Source organism: Sus scrofa, chromosome 3 (genome assembly GCF_000003025.6).
Source record: "Sus scrofa isolate TJ Tabasco breed Duroc chromosome 3, Sscrofa11.1, whole genome shotgun sequence".
Lineage (NCBI taxonomy): Eukaryota > Metazoa > Chordata > Mammalia > Artiodactyla > Suidae > Sus > Sus scrofa.
Genome location: NC_010445.4, coordinates 93,776,277 through 93,798,552, shown reverse-complemented (window position 1 = coordinate 93,798,552; position 22,276 = coordinate 93,776,277). Strand labels below are relative to the sequence as shown.

General features: G+C 37.9%; 1 protein-coding gene across 4 annotated transcripts in view; it reads left to right on the top strand.

Annotated features, from left to right (window-relative positions):
- Positions 1–21,151, top strand: part of SOCS5 (suppressor of cytokine signaling 5) — a 148,458-nt gene extending 127,307 nt beyond the window's left edge. For 3 of the 4 annotated variants that reach the window (XM_021085624.1, XM_013996172.2, XM_021085625.1), the window contains one exon: positions 10,459–21,151. In XM_021085624.1, the coding sequence (XP_020941283.1) occupies positions 10,471–12,081 (1,611 nt within the window). In that variant the 5' untranslated portion in view covers positions 10,459–10,470 and the 3' untranslated portion in view covers positions 12,082–21,151. 4 annotated transcript variants of the gene reach the window in all.

Here is a 22,276-nt window from a genome sequence, read left to right as displayed (position 1 = left end):
GTCTAAAAAAATTTAATAAGTAAAAACCATTTACCCATTACCCAGGCAAACAAATAGAAAATTAATAGTGTTTTAGAAACTTCCTGAGTGTCTTTCCCTAATTCTCTCTCTCTCCCCACATCAAGTAACCATTTATCTGCTTTTTATATTCTTATTAATGTATGCATGTCTAAACAACATATTTATTGGTGTTTGCCTATTTAAAAATTGATTCATAATGTATATATCGTATCTTTGAGCATTATGTCTTTGAGGTTCATGTGTATAGATGCAAATAATTGTAGTTTATCATCTCTGCTGTACAGCAATCCATTATATGGATATATGCTCATGGACTAATGAGGCTTCACTTGGATGTCTCAATGACAATCTCAACTGCAATGTTTTGTAAAGCGAACTTATTAACTCTCTTCAACCCCTTTCCTTGCCAGAACTGCTCTATTGTGTTTTCTGTCTTTGAAATAGCATCTCTTTACACTCATTTGCCCAAGCAAGAAACTTGGCATTCATTGTTGATACCTCCCTCTTTCTCATTTCTCATTCCCCATTTCAAGTCAGTCATTAATCCTGTAATTTGGTTTCTGAACACCTCAAATCTGTCTCCACCATCACCATCCTGGTCCAAGTTTTTACTTGGACCTCTGTAGTAGTCTTTGTGCAGGATCAACATCCTTTCTTGTTCTCTTACTGTGGATCATATGCCTACCTCTTGCATTTCGTCTTGGCGCTCCTCCCCTCACTTGCTAGTCTATGTTAACTTCAGCCATTGTTCGTGCTCATTCCTCTTGTTCCATCTGCCTAGAGTGACCCAGTCATATATTATATATTATATATATAATATATATTATCCTCCATCATGTTCCATCACAAGTGACTCAATATATTTCCCTGTGCTATACAGCAGGATCTCATTGTTTTCCACTCCAAATGCAATAGTTTGCATCTATTAACCCCAGACTCCCAGTCTGTCTGACTCCCCCCTCCCCCAGCAACCACAAGTCTGTTCTCCAAGTCCCTGGGTTTCTTTTCTATGAAAAGGTTCATTTGGGCTGTATATTAGATTCCAGATATAAGTAATATCATATGGTATTTGCCTTTCTCTTTCTGACTTCACTTAGAATGAGAGTCTCTAGTTCCATCCATGTTGCTGTAAATGGCATTATTTTGTTCTTTTTTATGGCTGAGTAGTATTCCATGGTATATATATACCACATCTTCTTAATCTATTCATCTGTCGATGGACATTTAGGTTTGTTCCCATGTCTTGGCTATTGTGAATAGTGCTGCAGTGAACATACGGGTGCATGTATCTTTTTCTTTTCTCTTTAGGGCTGCACCCGCAGCATATGGCCAGGGATCAAACCTGCATCCTTATGGATACCAGTCAGATTCGTTTCCACTGAGCCCCAACGGGAACTCCTGTATCTTTTTCAATGAAAGTTTTCTACAGATATATGCCCAAGAGTGGAATAGCTGGTCTATATTTAGTTTTCTAAGGTACCTCCATACTGTTTTCCATAGTGGTTGTACCAATTTACATTCCCACCAACAGTGTAGGAGGGTTCCCTCTTTTCCGCACCCTCTCCAGCATTTGGTGTTTATTGACTTGGTAATGATGGCCATTCTGACAGGTGTGAGGTGGTACCTCATTTTAGTTTTGATTTGTACTTCTCTACTAATTAATGATGTTGAGCATTTTTTCATGTGCTTGTTGGCCATCTGTATATCTTCTTTGGAGAAATGTCTGTTCAGGTCTTTTGCCCATTTTTCAGTTGGATTGTTGGTTTTTTTGCTGTTGAGTTGTATAAGTTGTTTGTATATTTTAGAGATTAAGCCTTCAGACAAAATTTTGAAATATCACCTCAGAAGTCTTCCTTGCCTGCCATCCCTTAATCTAGATCATGCTTCCCTGTTATCATTACTGTTTCTGCCTGGCACTCCTATAAATGTTAACTAAGTGGTTATTGAGGAAGACCTCTGGTTTGATTCAGTCAGGACCAATAGTTTATATCTGAAATGTTCAGAAGTCAAACCTCAAACCTAAAGAATAATGATTGACCTGAAATGGAGAATGAGGAAGATGGAAATGTCAAAAACAAATGTCAAGTTTCTAGCTCTGGCAAATGAGTGTAAAGAGATACTATTTCAGAGATAGAAAACACAATAGAGCAGTTTTGGCAACCGAGGGGGTTGGTGAGAGTTAATAAATTAAATCATAAAAAGGGATGTATGTCTTAAATACTTTAAAAATATGACTGCATGGTAGTTTGTCAGACTTTTTATTAGGGGCAAAGGCAGTTTCTTTGAGAGTGTGTCCACTAGTTGCAGGTCCGTATTATCTTTAAGAAACCATTGCCCATAGGCTGGCAGCTGTAGCTCAGTTTGACCCATAGCTGGGACCCTCCATATGCTGAGAGTGCTGCCCTAAAAAAAAGAAGGAAAGAAACCCTGCTCATAATATATCATCAAAGATCTCCAGTTTGGGTTTTTTTAAATGGAACAAGAATTTAGACCTTTCTGATGCACTCTGAGTTTAGAATCCTTGTAGATTTTTGCAGTATTTTTTCCAATTTTTAGAACTATTTTCTTGCCTGTACCTAATGTAACAGTGTATCTCACTTCTATTGAGTGTTTCAAAATCATTCAACTCAGTCTTCCCCCACTCCACCCCCACATTTTATTAGGTTAATTAACACTTAATTAAATCACCTAATTACAGTAAGTGTAAATGGCATGAGCAAGTCTGGGAGCTAACATAACTCACTAAAAGTATAACCAACTGATGGGAAAGAAGTATCTGAGTGTACCATGTCAGTGGGCTCCATACTCCTTGTATGCACATGTACACGGTCTACTGTATTAATACAATATGTATAGGGTAATACTCTTAACACTGAGGTTGAATTATATGGCCATTTATTACCCACAAAACAGTGATTTTATATGATTGAATATAACATGAAATAGCAGTGTAGGAGTTCCCGTCCATGGCTCAGTGGTTAACAATCCCAACTAGCATCCATGAGGACGTAGGTTTCATCCCTGGCCTTGCTCAGTGGGTTAAGGATATGGCGTTGCCATGAGCTGTAGTGGGGGTTGCAGACATGGCTTGCATGGCTGTGGCGTAGGCTAGCTCCATTTCGACCCCAAGCCTGGGAACCTCCATATGCCATGGGTGTGGCCCTAAAAAGACAAAAGACACACACAAAAAAATAGCAGTATAAAAGATAAATAGGCATCCAGTTGAATAATATAGATCATGTCACAATAAGGTGTATAAATAACAATTTAAAAATAAATTTTCCAAAATACCCAAATGGTTCTTTTAAGGGACTTAAAGCTATGACAGCCATGTGTCCCTAGATTTCTGGGTCAGTCTTTAATAGTAAATCTTGTGTTATTTTTTTTTTCTCTAAAAATTATTGAAATGTCACCAAAATATCAATCAAAAATGGAATCACCTAAACTGCCACTTGTATCTCATTTTGGCACAGAAATATTCAATCAGCCCATGTGTCCCAATTTTTTTGTACTATAACTGAAGGGCTTTCTATTATCATGACTGGGTAGCTTAGATAGACTAAACTATAGAGGAGAGATTTTAGTTGGGTCATATTCTTCCTCTTTACCCACTATGGCATGCCATGTAGTCTTAAAACTTGTTGAATTTAGTTTGTTTCTATTAAAGTATAAATTAAATATCATTGAAATGAACTTCTGGGAACTATTTCAATTATTTTACCTTGTGGAAATTTTGTAATAGATACTACTTGGCATTAAGAGGGCCACTGACTGTGGTCTTTAATTTTTTAATATATGTAAATTTTTGTGGTGATGGAATTTGACCTCTCAGTTTTCATAATTCTGATTTATAGCTTATCCTGTTAAGTATCATTTTTCAACAAAAGCTATTTAACTTTTACAGTGTTATAAAACCAGTTTTAAATTATGATTGTCCTTCAGGAAGGAATGACTTTTTAGAAATTTGCTTTGGATAGTTTTAAGGATAACTCTGCAGGTGTAGAAATGTGAAAGGCCGTAATGGATGATGAACTTTCAATCTAGAATCAATTCAGTTGAAATTCAACACTTTTTTATACCCCTGTGTAAGTTATATAAAACCATAAAGTATAGTATCAGAGCTGTAATTTCGTTCTCAAAGGGGTTCAGCTAAGCACATTTCCAAAAATTTAACAAGAAAACAAATAAGAGAACCTCAAAACTGACATTATAAACATTAGGATAGTTGAAATGCCTTCCTGATTCTTACATAGACTCTTCTATGAATCACTATTGGTATTTTCTTCCCAGTATTATGGCCACCCACATAGCATTCCCCATGGCAAGAAGAATCCACTTTCTGTCCCCAAGGGATATGACAGCATAATAGTCTTTCTTTAAATTAGGATATTTTGGGAGTTCCCATCGTGGCTCAGCAGTAACCAACCTGACTAGTATCCATGAGGACGCAGGTTTGATTCCAGTGGGTTAAGTGGCTCAGTGGATTAAGGATCCGGCATTGCCATGAGCTGTGGTGTAGGTCACAGATGTGCTCAGATCCAGCATTGCTGTGCCTATGGCATAGGCCTGCAGCTGCAGCTCCGATTTGACCCCTAGCCTGGGAATTTCCATATGCCGTGGGTGCGGCCCTGAAAAGACTAAATAAATAAATAAGGATGTTTTGTCACAATGCAATCCCACAAAAGCCTCCAGATTAGGAATAGAGAAACCACTAAACTTCATGCTCTATGCCAAAGGTTTAGTGTTAGAAGCTGCCTGCTGTCACCCAGCAAGTACAGGTGTTTTCTGCATATCCCACTTGCTTGTACAACTTTCAAAGAACCGTATATGAAAACAAGTAGTTTTAAAGTTGGTTGCTTTCTAAAATGGACAGTCATTTTTCAGGCCTAATTGGATTATCGAAGAAATATCTTTCAATAGCTGCAGAGTATATCTTATAAACACAGAGAAGAAACCTCTTGAACTTCTTGAATATTGGTCCTCTGGTGTTTGCAATGGTATGGTTTATAATCTTCATACTCCAAACCAAGGTCAACAAACTTTTTCTGTAAAGAGCCAGATAGGCTTTACTGACTACATGTGGTCTCTGTTGAGTGTTCTTGTGGGTTTTTGGTTTGGGTTTTTTTTTTTTAATGCCTTTAAAAATGTAAAAAACGGAGTTCCCGTGTGCCAGAGTGGGTTATGGATTCGGCATTGTCACTGCAGTGGCTCAGGTTTGGTCCCGGGCCCAGGAACTTCATACCATGGGTGTGGCCAAAAAAAAAAAAAAAAAAAGGAAAAAACCATTCTTAGCTTGAGTCTGTACAGAAATAAACCTCAGGCCATATTTCCTCCTTTGGCTATAGCTTGCTGACCCCTGCTCTAGGTTAGTACTGTCCAATTGAAATATAATATGAACTATATATGTAATTTTAAAATTTCCATTAGCCACATTTAAAAAGTAAAAAGCAGATGAAATTAATTTTAATATTTTACCAATTACATCCATACTATCATTATTTCAGTATGTGGTACTAGCCACATTTCAAGGATTCAAAAACCACATGTATCAGACAGCACATCTCTAGACCAGAGCTACTCAAAATATGAACTGGTACCAGTCTACAGTTTGTTACCAGTTTATGACAAGTTAAGTATAGAAGTTAAAAGCAAGCATTTTAAATACTCTATAGTAATTTCACAGTTATTTTACATCTTCAATCTAATAAGAAATTTGGCACTTGTATTTATATGTCTCTTATACATTCCATTTTTCTAGCAATGTATTATTATATCCACAGTAGAATCAGTCCGTGAAATTAAAAAAAAAATTATATGGATAATTTAAGAGGTGCTATTCTAGACAGTGTCTCCTAAGATTCTACAGACCTCTTATATACATGACAAAAATAAAAAGAGAAATGGCAATGAGATTGTGGAGTAGGTAGTTTATTTAGTACTGTTCACATGTCACCAACCACTGCAGAGCAGTGCCCCTTTACTTGTCTGTTTCAGAGCTACCACTGCAGTCTGTGATCAGGGAATCCTTGGTCAGTGGTTTTCTTACTCTACTCTAGAATCACCCAGAGAGCTTATTAAAAAATAGCAGTGTCCAGGCCCAACTCCAGACCAGTTAAATCAGAATCTCTTGGGAGGGGGGCTGTTTTCAGTTTTAAAAGTTGTGTATTTTACTAGTTATATTGAAGTTTTATCTGGGTGACTGTGTTTTACTGCCAGCAGTATTGTAAGGATCCCTCAGGCCAGAAAATTTTGCTCTTTCTCCACTTGGAAAAAATCATTGATCTGGTGGGGGACTTTCTGTGTGGTACTGTTCACTCTCTTTAACAGGAAAGGAGGACTTCTCAGTTAACTATGCCAGCTTGAACGCTGGCATTTTATTTTTATTCCCTCTTGGAACCCCACTGAACTTAAAGGAATAAGAAAGGCATAAGGCATAAATCACAAGTAGAAAGCAAATGAGAGGAGACAGAAGTAGGCTTGATGGGTCAATAAAGTTTTGTTAGATACAGGTAGGTGGAAATGAGCAGAACTGAGAAAGCTAATCTTTGTACCTGCAAATGAGGATGTTAAAAAGCAAACCAGTTTAAGCTGCTGGCTCAGGAATTAGAGGAACCAGTTACCTCAGAAGGTAAGGGTGGAGTATGGTGCTAAAAACAGGAGTGGTTACAAGTCTGTGGATCGGTCTCCTACTTGTCCTCCTGAGCAGCCCAGAAACAATTGTTCCTTTACTTTGGATAAAATTGGAGGTTGGAGCTGGGAAAAATTTAACCTGAGAAGTTTAGTCATAACTGAAGTTGGGATATCTTTGGAAAATAAGGACCCCTTTTGAAAAACAGGGACTAAGCGAAAGTCTGAATATTGAAGTTAAGCCCTCACCATTCCCCCGACCTGTTCGCAGAACATGGCAGTCAGGTGTGTGTGTCCCAGACAGGAGACTGGAGCATTGCTGTCTGGGATGAGCAGCCAGGAGACAAGACTTACAGATGCTATCTTTAGAGATTGCCCAGTTGCCCTAAAAAATCATCTCATTGTTTCATCACCTTACAGTAAAGCCAACCAGTTGACAGTGACTGCCCACCCACCCCCACCTCCTCCAGGACAGACCTTCTGATCAGCATGTTAGTGCTGATGCACAGCCAGGGACCATCAGACACTTGTGGAAAGCCTCTGGAGTGAAAAACAGAGACCTAAAGATTTAAGTGAAAAAATAAGGTACCAAGAAGAAACAGATAAAAACATTTAAAATGTTAAAAGAAAAAAAAAAAAAAGAAAGAAAACCTTTTAAAACTTTGTATCCTTAGAGAAACGAGATATTAAATCCAAGAAGCTAGACTAGGATGCTATTAAAAAGAATAGCATCCTATTAAGAAGAACTAGAAAAGCATCTTTGAAATTAAAATTGTGATAGAACTACAGAAGAATTGTAACTGCAATAGAACTATTACAAAGTGATGCCAAAGAAATCTACCAGTAGAAAACAGAAAAAAAAAAAAATGCATTCCTGAAAAAATACATGATAATCGGAGTTCTCCTCTGGCACACTGGGTTAAGGATCCAGCATTGTCACTGCAGTGTCTTGGTTCACTGCTGTGGCACCAGTTCAGTCCCTCGCCTGGAGCATGCCATGGGTGAAGCAAAAAAAATAATAATAATCAAAAGATTAATCTAAATGGCAGAGGATTTTCAGGAGAGCGGGAAACAAGGTGGGGGGGTAAAGGGGCATTGAAAGGGCCTGGCACAATGGGTACAAAAAGGCCCCACACTAAAAGGATAATGAGAAGAAGATGCAATTTTTCATGAAAAAAAAAAACAGGTCACATAACAGAAAACTGGGATTCATGTGATAATAGACTTTTCAACAGCCACACTGAAGCCACATTTTGAAGCAATGCCCTCACAATTCTGAGGGTAAATAATTTTCATCCTAGAATGTCATCAACCCATAGCAATATAATCATGTTATCTAGAAACAATGAGGAAAAGGCCAGCAGAAAAAGCAAACAGATTTCAAAATTATATTCCTTGGGAGTGGGAATCAAGAATGGAAAGAGTGTAGCAGCGCTATTATCTGTTATAAGCCTTATGATGGTATTTGACCTTTGAAATTATAAATATATGAATTAAGTAAAAATAAAAAGCAACTTAAAAATAGAGAAATGAGAAGGAAACTGGCCAAGAAGAGGCTAGGATATTGGAAGAGTAAGTCTACAAATTTTGGAGTCAATGAGAAAATGTAGCAGAGAATTAGTCCTATGTATGTAACAGGGCTATGAGCAAAGAACAGAAATCCTAATATTAAAAAAAAGTCTAAGTGATCGCAAGACATGCTAAGTTCAAATGGTGTAAGCCTCAAGAAAAGCTTATAATTTTTTTTTTCTTTTTGCGAGGAGGTAAAATGTTCTGACAGAGTTTAATAAGATTTAACAGTTTCATCTAATAGATTTTATTAGACAGCATACCACCTACCATGCAAACTCCAATGTATTTAACAGTATGCTTTTAATAAAGAATCTGAAAGTACATTTTATGATTTCATAGACATGAATTCTCTGTTGGCACTGTCATTAGTCCAAGAGCACTGTTAGTCCAAGAGTCCTTTCTGTAAGAAACTAAAGGGAATTCATTTTAGGGAAGTTTATTTCTTATTTCTTTTGATCCTAGCCAATCAACTTCTTGAAAATGCAAGTATTTATGACAAAGAGGATTAGTCAGTTATAGAAGGATCAGCTCTAATGACTCTCACCACTATTAAGGTTTTCCAATATTGATCCTAAACTGTGCAGAATAGGACATAGTAAGATAGTAAACATGAACAAAAAATTCAGGGGGAAAAGTGCCATACTTATTAAACAGCCAGAATAGAAAAAGAAACCATTCTTAAAGAAGTTTCTGCCATCATGTTGTGATAAAACTAGTTGAATTTTAAGTTTAGGTTTTTCCATTTCATCTACTGTTGACGTTTCTGTTACTGAGTGCGACAGTGTGCCTATGAACGTTATAGTCTTAAAAATAATTTATGAAGCACCATAAACTGCTTTAGATTTTTTAAAAAAATTATCAAAGTATGGTTGATTTAGTGTTGCATCAGTTTCTGCTGCACAGCAAAGTGACCCAGTCATACATAAATATACATTCTTTTCCTCATGTTATCGTCCATCCTGTTCTATCACAAGAGATTGGATATAGTTCCCTGTGCTATACAGTAGGATAGATTTTTTTTTTAAAGGAGCAAGAATAAAGATGCCAGGTTGCATATTTTCGTTTTTGTTTTTTTAATTACTACAATATCCTAACTTTTTTCTATTATGCTATTATTTTCAAGTTCTTCCAAGGATTAAGAAGCTTAAAGACACCTTTCATTTAAACCTAATTATTATATTTTCCTTCTTTTTCTCCTATTTTCCTTTATACTCAAACTCCTTCCTCAAAGTCATGGATAGAATTTGCTATGTTGTCGGGTGAGGAGAGCAGATATGGAGTTTTTACAATTGATTGACCCCTAAGCTTTAGAGTGCTAGATGAGTAGAGTAGCAGTTGGTAAGTGAAATTGTTAAGAATTCTACCTAAAAGTTTTGAAACTAATTTTAATGTATTATGTAGATGTGACTCTGATTATCACATTTGAGAAGTCAAACGCAGATATGTTTTAGGAGTTCCCTGGTTGTTTAGTGGTTAGGACTCAGCACTTTCACTGCTGCAGCCCAGGTTCAGTCTCTGGTCTGGCAACTGAGATCCCACATCCAGCTGCTGCACACTGCAACCACAAAAAAATAAGGAATGCGGGAGTTACCATTGCGGCGCAGTGGTTAACAAATCTGACTGGGAACCATGAGGTTGCGGGTTCAATCCCTACCCTCGCTCAGTGGGTTAAGGATCCAGCATTGCCGTGAGCTGTGGTATAGGTTGCAGACGCAACTTGGATCCCGCATTGCCGTGGCTCTGGTGAAGGTCGGCTGCTACAGCTCCGATTGGACCCCTAGCCTGGGAACCTCCATATGCCGAGGGTGCGTCCCTAGAAAAGCCAAAAAAAAAAAATAAGGAATGCGATATTTTCCCTCTGTAATACTTGAGGCAATAGATTATTCCAAAGTGAGGAGACAAATCATTGTCAAATGAAATTAAGTTGACACATGAGGGAAAGCTACCAAAGTTTAATTAATAGGGTTTGTTTCCTCCTCAACAAGGATAATGTTCTGAGTAGTCTATCTGAAAGGAAGTGAGAACTGGCCTGGATGGTACAGTGCCACAGACGGCCTGATGGTCTTACAGCTGCCAAGCACTGTATGTCACATCCCCTTAGAAGGGCAACGTGAGGGGAACTTCTGACCAGAACCACTGAAATTTCCAGTGAGAAGAAGGGTGATGGATTCTGCCTTTTCTGTTTTCACACACTCCCATGAGTAACTTATTTTCTCCTTTTCCTGTTTTTGTCTTTAGGTCTAATAATCAATGGATAAAGTGGGGAAAATGTGGAATAACTTCAAATACAGGTGTCAGAATCTCTTCAGTCATGAGGGAGGAAGCCGTAGTGAAAATGTGGACATGAACTCCAACAGATACTTGTCTGTCAAAGAGAAAAACATCAGTATAGGAGACTCAGCTCCTCAGCAACAAAGCAGTCCCTTAAGAGAAAATGTTGCCTTACAGCTGGGGTTAAGCCCTTCAAAGAATGCTTCAAGGAGAAACCAAAACTGTGCCACTGAAATTCCTCAGATTGTCGAAATAAGCATTGAAAAGGATAATGACTCAAGTGTCACCCCAGGAACAAGACTTGCAAGAAGAGATTCTTACTCACGACATGCTCCATGGGGTGGGAAGAAGAAACATTCCTGTTCTACAAAGACACAGAGTTCACTGGACACTGATAAGAAGTTTGGTCGAACTCGAAGTGGCCTTCCAAGGAGAGAGAGGCGCTACGGCGTGAGCTCCATGCACGACATGGACGGCGTTGCCAGCAGAACCGTAGGAAGTCGCTCTCTGAGACAGAGGTTGCAGGATACGGTGGGCTTGTGTTTTCCCATGAGAACTTACAACAAGCAGTCAAAGCCCCTCTTTTCTAATAAAAGAAAAATACACCTTTCTGAGTTAATGCTTGAGAAATGCCCCTTTCCTGCCGGCTCAGATTTGGCCCAAAAATGGCATTTGATTAAACAGCATACTGCCCCTGTGAGCCCACATTCAACATTTTTTGATACATTTGATCCATCCTTGGTTTCTACAGAAGATGAAGAAGATAGGCTTCGAGAGAGAAGGCGACTTAGTATCGAAGAAGGGGTGGACCCCCCTCCCAACGCACAAATACATACATTCGAAGCCACTGCGCAGGTTAACCCGTTATATAAACTGGGACCAAAGTTAGCTCCTGGAATGACTGAAATAAATGGGGACAGTTCTGCAATTCCGCAAGCTAATTGTGACTTAGAAGAGGACACAACCACGCTGTGTTTGCAGTCTCGGAGGCAGAAGCAACGTCAGGTATCTGGAGACAGCCATGCCCACGTTAGCAGACAGGGAGCTTGGAAAGTCCACACACAGATCGACTACATACACTGCCTCGTGCCAGATCTGCTCCAGATCACAGGTAATCCCTGTTACTGGGGAGTGATGGACCGTTACGAAGCAGAAGCCCTTCTCGAAGGGAAACCTGAAGGTACATTTTTGCTCAGGGACTCTGCACAGGAGGACTACCTCTTCTCCGTGAGCTTCCGTCGCTACAACAGATCCCTGCATGCCCGAATTGAACAGTGGAATCACAACTTTAGTTTCGACGCTCACGACCCGTGTGTGTTTCACTCCTCCACTGTAACAGGACTTTTGGAACATTACAAAGACCCCAGTTCTTGCATGTTTTTTGAACCATTGCTTACGATATCACTCAATAGGACTTTCCCTTTCAGCCTGCAGTACATCTGCCGCGCAGTCATCTGCAGATGCACAACGTATGATGGAATCGATGGGCTCCCGTTACCGTCCATGTTACAGGATTTTTTAAAAGAGTATCATTATAAACAAAAAGTTAGAGTTCGCTGGCTAGAACGAGAACCAGTCAAGGCAAAGTAAACCCTCCTGCCCCCAAAGGGCTTTAACACGATTTGCTTTTATGTGCATCAGGCAGTACACGTATAGCAAGCACACATATCAGTGTTAGGTTTTTTCCAGTACAGTATGTAAGCTTAGTGTTAGTACCTGTCAGATGCGATCTGCTGTTACTTACTCAGACAAACGTGGTGCCTATTGAGACAACAGAGAATAGCGCTACAGGTGTTCAGTAAGGCCACAGAAACATTTTGCCGATTTAGCTGACGGTTTGGTGGTAGTAACTGAGTGAAGCAACTCTGGGGCATTTGCTATGAAGAATTCTATTTCTTACTGAAGAACAAATTATTAATATTGGATGAGTATTTCAACAGTGTGACTAATGTTTGAAATTATTATTTTTTCTAAGAATTTTTCTATAACCTTCCAAAAGTAGTGATGTTTGTAGTTACTATAAATCAAGCTTTGGAAGTCCAAAAAATAAAGACTGCTTTCCTTTTAGGAAAAAAAGATGCAATTTTCTGGCCACAAGGGCATAGTGCAGTTCACTTAAGTGTTGATATAGTTTATAGTCAGGCTCCTTTTCTCTTCTGCAAAAGGTACTGTTAAGTAAACCAGGTTTTCTAAATAGTAGTTCTTAAAATTTCAGACTTATAAAGTGGGTAGTAGAATTTTATTTAAGGCCTTAGGTATTAATTTTTTAATGAGTGCTTTAACTTAAAACATTGGGAATAGCTGCTGCAAGGTAGGCCGGTGTGTGGTTTGTTTTAAGTTGACATGTGCAGTCCATTGCTGATTCATTAAAGTTGGATCTTTTTCTGTGCCCGTGATGAGTTTGTGAACCATGAAGAAAATGAGACTAGAAGATACCCAAACAAGTCAGATAATACTAACTACAGTGATTGCTGATTGTTGAGATGATCGTCAAACTGTAGTTCATAATTTGGATGGCAGTATTTATCTCTTTGTTGTAAACTCTCATAGCTAAATTGCTTAAGTACAAGTTAGAGAATTTCAGTGCAGTTATTTCTTAACGGAAAATCTGAAACCTAAATTGCTGATTTAAAAGGTACTGTACAACCATTATATCTGTAAATAACTTTACTTAGCACCTTTCTGTCACTTAGAATAGTATGCAATACTACTTGAGTGAGCTATTTTGAAAGTAATATCAAGTTCTAGTGTTTGCTTCTTAGTATTGAACTGAAGTTACAGTTCCGTCCTAGACACTTTGCACTAAAGTAGTCGAATCCATCCTTGTGTCTTTTTGTTAATGTGCTCTGTATCACTGGTGAGTGCTCCTTAGTTTCCTTACCTGCTGCTACAGAAAGTTCTTTTACATCCCAATGGCTATCGCCAAGGCTTCAAAGAAGAAAAGCTATATTTGTATGCAACACTAACCCTTTGACTGCTAATGTATGTTTCTGCTTGCCGTGCCTTGTTATGGCTGCTTTTTTGTGCTAATAAAGTATGTTTGGTGTTCTCCTTGTACATCTGCTGTTTTATACATTTGCAACAATTTCTCTTGTAAATGGAATGGTTTGGGGTTTTTCAATAAGCATTACCTGACAACCGACTATAGTTAATGCAGAATTACTGAACAGTCTAATACTGACTTATTCTGAGTAAGCGAACTCTAAATTTAATTCTATACACCTTCCCAATCATAATCACATATACTGTGGAACAGTAATGCAAATCCATGTATAGTTTAGATGGTAACAGAAAAGGAACAGAGAAATATTAAGCCTATTGATTTCTCTGCTTCTAAATGAAAGATTGAAATTATCAATGATGTTATAATGTGAGTATCTATAACTTCCCACTGCATCAGAAACAAGTTAAATGAAGTCTTGTGAACTAATAATACATCAGCACTATTTATTGGTTTGGGGACCATTTTAATTAATGCCCAAAATGTAGAACTTTAACCAAAGACTTGTCCATTTTAAAGCAAAATGGGGATCGATGGGACTTACAATTCCTGTTATTTCTAGTAGAAGTCCCTGAAGAACATATACCAAAGTGTTTGAGAACTTTATCCAAACCTACTTTAAAGCATTATGTGCAATTAAGTTGTTATGACATAATTACATTGCATAATTGTTGGGTCCGTTTTTCTTGAGCTTATAATGTACCTGGAAAATAAACCTCTTGGGGAAAAAAAGGTGGTACTGATTTTTGGAGAAAGACTATATATGCAAGCAAGATCTTGTTTTAAAGAGGTAACTTGAAACTCCAAGAAAGCACTTGATGTTTTATATGCTTGTAGCAAATTGATGTTTTAATTGTAGTTTTATAGAAAGTATTAATGCTTTTATGTATTTCAGAACTTTCATATGTTAAATGGAAATTGTTTTAAATGTGTAAATATTTGAGTTTATGTAAGCATGTATACACTGTGCTAAAAGTCACTTATGTTTCAGTTTGTGTATAATATTAATATGCAACTTTTGTTTTAAAGTTTTTTCTTAAAAAAATTAGTGGCTTACATTTTAAAAAAGAAAAAAATCACCAGCATGAAATTGCACCTAAGTCTAAATTCACTGTGTCTTTTTCTGAATCCCATTGTAGCCTGTCGACTAAATTTGTGTTTTCATGGTCTTTTTGAAGTGCTTTTTAATACAAACCAGGAGATTCTTTAGAAGTTTAGACACTTTGTAGTGAAGTAATTACATGTAACCCAAGGAAAGATTGCTTTGATTCGTACCCATTCTCATTCTTAATGTTCATCTATTCATTCATTCATTCATTCACACTTATACATCTGCATATATGTACACATACATACATATATTTATGATGTGAATATTACTTTAGACATTAATATTGCCATCTGATTCAGAGTCATTTAAAGGCCGTATTCCATTCAAATGTGATTATCTGCACAGTAAAGTCTAGTCTTGGAACCATAATCTTGTTTGTAATGCAGTTGCCTTCCAAAGAGAAAGCATTCGTTAGTATTTTCTTTACTGATTAAACACAGTGAAAAAAATTTTTTAACAAGAAACAGCTTGGTTTAAATAGAGTTATTAAGAGCCATAATTAAATTTATATTTCTTAGGTAAAATTGAGCCCAGCTAATCATACTCCAGAAACTGATATGTGTTCTTATGGTCCATTGGAAGGGTTATGTAAGATTTATAGTGGTTTGGACCATAAAAATTGATACTTGAATTCTAAGCTTCAAAGTTCATGAACATTTTTATTTGGCATTTTAATTTGGTTGCTATTCATTTTCATTCTAAGCTTCTTTTGCTCCATGGCACTAAATACTAATTTGGTAGGTTTTACTGATATGGGTCTTAGATCCTTTACTTTTGTAGCAAAGAAGGCTATAAACTTGCCTTTTGGTAAAGGCAAAGAGCCTAGAGTGAGTCAGAACTCTCCTAGGAAAGATGCAGAGCCTCTATCCATCTCTGGGAGTGTGTTAAAACAGGGCAGATCACACAGATTCCTTCATTTACCCTGTACCCCAACACATACAGGTTTACTTAGATGCAATGAGACAAACATGCACACAAAGCGCTGACCAAAAGGTGAGAAACATTTCCAAAGGGGACAGTATTGCCTGGTATGTACTTAACAATTACGTATCTATGAGGCTTAGGTTTTATTTCATATTTTTTGCAACAGCCAATATGGAACATAGACTTTCACAATGTGGTATGTTTCTAAGGTTTGGGGTGGAACTTTTGTGGGAGGTGGTTGGTTGTCTGGGATGGGACATAGAGGGATTGTCCTTGCAGAGTAGGGAACAACTGGAACAACTGTTTCCATGCCCAGGAAGCTTGACTGAATAGTTAGACTGGTTTCAACCATTCATTCAACAAATATTCATAGAAGACCCATGTGCTAGTCCCGGTTTTAGGTGGTGGGTATATGTTGGGTTATAAGACAAAGGTATAGGGTCTTTGGGAATAGTGACCTTGAGTGGTGTAAAGAAAATCACCAAGATCAAAGAAAAGAGCATTTGGATGAAAAGAACAATAAAACTAAAGATCTCAAAGCAAGAATGTGCTTTTATGCTGGAAAAGAGAAGTCCAGAGCATGGTGGAGAATAGTGGATGATAAGGTTGTAGAAATCAACAAGAGCCTGACCACTTAAGGCTATGGGCCCAAAGGAAGAAATCTAAATTTGAATCTGATGGTAAGGGAGTGACATGGCCTGCGTTGTATCCCTCTAGTAGATGGAGGACAAACTATAGTGGGGACAAATGAGAGCGACTGCTGCAGTCATCTAGGTGAGAGATGGTGAGAGCCTGGACTGGAGCGGTTCTTGTAGGGAAGAGACTCTTGTTAGGAAAAGCTGACAGGATTTGGTGATGGGTTAGATGTGAAGAAGAAATAAATTGATTTTGAGCAAGGATAGTGATGCCATTAGCTGAGATTTCAGAGCAACAATGGAGGAGCAAATTGGAGGGGATAAATCAAATCTTGCCCGGGGTATGTTGAGATTCCTATTATCTCAATGGAGACATTGAGTAGACAGCTGGGTATATGAATGTAGGGTTAAGGGGGAGAGTAAGAGGAGTCACTATATGGATAAATATTTGGGGCAAGTGGTGGCAACATTTATCTTAGTTTGTGAGTTCAAGCTTCTGTATCATAGTTTGGGTCGTTTTTGTTTTTTTGTCCTTTTGCCATTTCTTGGGCCACTGCTGCGGCATATGGAGGTTCCCAGGCTAGGGGTCCATTGGAGCTGTAGCCACCGGCCTAAGCCACAGCCACAGCAACACGGGATCCGAGCCATGTCTGCAACCTACACCACAGCTCACGGCAACGCCAGATCCTTAGCCTGCTGAGCAAGGCCAGGGATCGAACCCGCAACCTCACGGTTCCTAGTCGGATTTGTTAACCACTGAGCCACGACGGGAACTCTGGTTTTTTGGTTTTTTTTTTTTGTTTGTTTGTTTTTTAAGCCTTTTTTAAATAGAGGACTTGCCTTTCAAAAAGTTTTAAAATATTAGAATCAAGCCTTGCCCTCAATTTCAAACTTTCATCCATGTCAAAATTTGGTTATCATGCTTTCCATGTCAAGTTGACTTGTGTGTCTTTTAGTACAGATCTTTATATGAGAAATGCAAGATCGTTATGGAATATTTAGAAAGTACTGAAGATCATAAAAAATCAGGACCCACCCCGCAAAAGTCCGAATTACCATTTTCTCTACCATCACCAACCCTGACTCTCCCAACTCCCATTCTGTAATCTTCCAGAGCTGACTGCTATTAACGCTTATTACGTTCCACTATTTTTTCATGCATTTTAAGTTAAAGGGTGAAAATTGATGGAATACAGATATTGATAGATAATACAGCAAGAGATGCAAAGAACTGGAGGCCTTGAGTTACTTTTAGTATATTCAGATGGGCTCCAGATTTTACTCTACCTGACTCAGTGTGGACTTGGGTGTCTTCACCTAGGTTGTTTAAAGGTTAGAATAAATGACACTGCTAAGGCCCAATCACTGATGGTTTCTTGAAATAAAATTTCAGTAGAAGATGAGAACCTTGATCTCATGGAACTTTTAAGCTAATGGGAACACAGACAAATATATACATGTATAATGATAAGAATATGTGGAAACAGACTAAGCTAAAAGTAAAGCAAAAACAGGTTGCACGCTTAATAAGGAAAAACAGAAAAGTGACCCACAGGGAGGCAGGGTGAATTGATATCTTAGATTTGTTTCATTGCAAGAATGTCTAATAAATGGACTTCGCAGATGGTAAAGTCAGGTGTGGAAGTGCAGTGGTAAGTAGCAACTGATGAGGGCAGAATGAGGTGAAATAATCTATTGAGTGTGGCATATGAATATGCTAGACTGAAGGCTCTGAACTTAAGCTAGGTTCTTAAGCAAGGCAGAATTAGAAATTACACCAGAAGCTGCAAAATGGATTATAACCAGGAGAGGTTAGCAAAAGGACGCCCTTTGAAATTTGTCTAGGTCAGATTGATAGCACTGGAATTAAGCTGAGGAGCATATCCGAAAGAAACTGCAAAAGGATTAACACACAATTGTGGGTAAAGAAAATAAGCAATTTGCTTGCCTAGAGGGATTGTGAGTTAAATATGTCATAATCCTACAATTCAAGCAAGCCAAGTTAGTATCTCCCACCAAATATGAATATCTTACTTGTTTTTAAGTAAAATTAAATATGAACAGTTTATTTTTGAAAGGCACATTTCTAATGCAAAAAAAAATTGATTAAAGAAAACTTCATCTCTCCTAGCTATAATGTACATAGAAAAAATAGGAAAATTATGTAAAATCTAAAGCAACATCAAAAAAATTTTAACCTGACAAAAATGTAGAGAAAAGGTGGCAAAATAAGATTTAAGAGAGGGTTACTGAATTTAAAACCCCCCAAGTTTTTCTCATTAATTTTTTTGGCTTTTTTTTTTTTAAAGGGGCCGCACAGAGGCACATGGAGGATCCCAGGCTAGGGGTCTAATCAGACCTGTAGCTGCCGGCCTACACCACAGCCACAGCAACATGGGATCTGAGCTGTGTCTAACCTACACCACAGCCCATGGCAATGCCAGATCCGTAACCCACTGAGCAAGGCCAGGGGTCAAACCTGCGTCCTCATGGATGCTAGTCAGATTCGTTTCCACTAAGCTACGACATGAAGTCCTGCTCGTTAATTTCAAAGCAAAGCCTGCAGTGACTTTTTATTTAGTAATCAGTGTTACATTTAGAAATGTCTGGTATTACTACCTGACATTTCTTTCCTTAAGTACTTACGAAGCAACCCTTTCTAATTAGAAACCCAAGATTTTAAGATATTTTTTAAACTTAATATAACCCTATCATTATACTAAATGGTTTAATATTTTCTCGTCTGTCTTAAAATTCAGTTATGTATTTAACCTTTTACTTGCCTCTATTTTTCAGAATTACTTTAAACTTACTCCTTTTTGTAAACATATTATTTTTACACATTGAACTGGAGTAATTTACAGCTTTTGTCATCTAATTTTATAAATAGATTTTGGTGGCCCTGGGTATACTAGAGGCAGTATTGAGTTTTAATAACATTACAGGAAGAGAGAAAATTTTTGGTATACAGTAGCAGTTACAACAACATGAATGATACAAATTTGTAAATTGTATTTTTTAAATACTGCCTGTTAGCAGTTGCCATCCAAGTAATAGTAATAGGACCAGTAAATGAAAATTAATATCTAAAATTTGGCTATGCTAAATTTCTCATCCTTCAAACAGGCAATCTGAGAGGCAGTATAGTTTATTAGTGATATGAACAAAATAAACATGAGGGCCTATATTTGATTTATAAATTCTCTCAGAGGCTGAGTGATCTACCTAAAATAATCTTAGCAGGAAAACTGCCAGAATAGCTTCCTGGTCCAGCAAACAAACCCTATGTAACCTGATGCACCAGACGGATTATTATGTAATACCTAAGATTTACCTGAGCTGCTGTGTCTAATCCTCTGTTTGTCTTTGATAGCTGACTTAGAGGGGTCAAGTACTTGTCCAAGGTCACATGGGTTGAGGCCAGAACCTAAGCTCTTACTCACTTTAAGACTTGGACCTTAATTTGGTCAGCCAAATTCATAGTTCTTCTAATGCTTTGTCTTCCCTTATTTTCATCTCAAGAGGACAACAGATTTTGAGACAACAGGCCACTGGAGTTGTCTTAATTCATATTTTCCAGTTAGTTATCTAAGGAGTCCCCCACATATTTATCCAACTTTACCTAGTACTGCTTTCTCCCTTGCTCACCTCTTTGCTGTCACACTGGCCTTCTTACCATGGCTCCAACACTCCAATATTTTTCCCACCTCCGAGCTTTTACATGTGTTGCTGCCTCCTGAAATTCTCACCTTCACACTTCTCCACGTGGCAGGATAGGTTCTTTTCATTCCTTATCTCTCAAGCTTAAATGTCACCTCAGATAGACGTGATTATGCGATTTAGAGATTTCCTCCATATTATTTTCTATCTCTGCCTTGCTTTTGTTTTCTTCATAGACTTTATTACAGAACATTTGCAAATATTTTAATCATTTAGGTTTGGATTTTGACTTTATCTCTTGAGAAACTCAGAACAGAGACCATATCTGTCTTGTTGGCTGTTTTATCCTCTGCCTAGCAGAGTACTTAATGTAAATAGTATTTGTCAAACAAGTGAATTAATTAATAATCCTCTTGTATTTATCCACTTTACTGACAAATATATCATGAAAACCTTGTCACATGTCCTCCTAAAATCTAGACTGCTCCACCTATTTCCAAAATCTATTGAGTTGTTTTATCTTATAGAAAAAGGTAAGGTTAATCTGACATAGAGCGTTCTTGGTGGGCCCATGCTGGTCCACTGTCTAAATTCTCACAGGCCCTACCTTTAGTAATCCATCCCAGAATGCTGCCCAGGATAATGTCACGTTCATTAGTGTGCAATTTGTGAACAACCTTCCTCCCATTTTTCTTTCTTTTTTTTTTTTTTGCTATTTCTTGGGCCGCTCCTGCGGCATATGGAGGTTCCCAGGCTAGGGGTCCAATCGGAGCTGTAGCCACCGGCCTACACCAGAGCCACAGCAACACAGGATCCGAGCCGCATCTGCAACCTACACCACAGCTCACGGCAACGCCGGATCATTAACCCACTGAGCAAGGGCAGGGACCGAACCAGCAACCTCATGGTTCCTAGTCGGATTCGTTAACCACTGCGCCACAACGAGAACTCACTCCCTCCCATTTTTCAAAGATAAGAATCTCCTCTGTCTGGTTTTCCAGCAAGTTTTCCATATGTCCCAACACCTCTGATGACTTGGTCTTCAGAGGCCTTATTTGGAAACTTTTAGTTCTCTGGAAATAAAAGTTATCTAGGTCGAGATAATTGAATATATTTATAACAGCTATGTTTCTTCTAGAATCTCTTCACCCATTTGGACCATCAAGTCCTCATTGTCAGCATTTGTTCTGCTTTTTCAGAAAAGGTGGAAGTGTAATAGGAATTGGATCTTTGAGTGTTCCCATCAACCATTAACATTTTACCATTGACTGTTTCTTTATCCATCACCTACTTATCCCATATATAATTAAAACTGTGGGCATGTGTCTATGTATGTGTGTAAGTTGAAATTTTTCTTAGTAGTAAGACGGGATATCTTTTTCAATGCATTTACATCATCTTTAAACATTCTGCAGCTGTTCACCAAAACAGGTTACTCTAAAGTAGTTCCTCTTGAAAAGCTTGCATTTTAATAAGATGAAATACATAATTGTATATGCTAAAAGTACAACTATATATTTAAAAGAATGGATAGTAAGATCTTTCATTAAGGCAGAAACTTGGAAATATGCCATATCTGAAACTTTAAAAAGTTGTTCCAGAGTAGATTTCATACCAAAAAAATAGATTGTGTTTTTTTGCTTGAGTATCCAGAATGCAGGGCCCTGTGAACTATAAAACCAAAGGGACGCATTTCTGGTCCTCCTTTATCTGTTTCTCTAATCCTATTTTCATACCTAGTGTCCAAGTCATCCACCTCTACATGGTAAGAGATTTTTGAAGTATGTGTGTTTTTTTCAGAGTTCTTCGGGTAGCTTCTAATGAGTTTCAATACAAAGAGAATATATATATATATATATACACACACACACACATTATATAAGTATATAAACACACACACATATGTAAAATAAGTACAAAAGATAAAAGTAATTGCCCTCATACTATGACCTGAAAGCTATTTAGAATTTCAGTAAAGCCATGGGAGAATGCCACTGTGGAAATGGAGAAATATTTCAAGTATTGTATGATGCTTTCAAATGGATTGTGATTGCAGTCTCAGTTCATGGAACCAACCTTTTGTGGACAGGTATATTGCTATTCTTTCAATCCTTATTAAATGAGGGAAGAGAATCAGGGGACTCATATGGGGGTAAAATATAGGTATCGAGACTGTGTTCTCTTGTGCTATGAGTACAAAACTATCCATGCAGGTAGGTTTTTTTCCCCTTTCTTTTTGAATGGCTGCAGCCACAGCACATGGTAATTCCCAGGCCAAGGGAATCCTGCAGCTGTGGCAATGCTGGATCCCATAACCCACTGTTCTGGGCCAGGGATCAAATCTGTGCCTCTGCAGCAATCCAATCAGCTGCAGTTGGATCCTTAACCCATTGTACCACAGTGGCAACTCCCAGTAGCTTTTAAAGAGACATAAGAAAAAATCTACAAAAACAA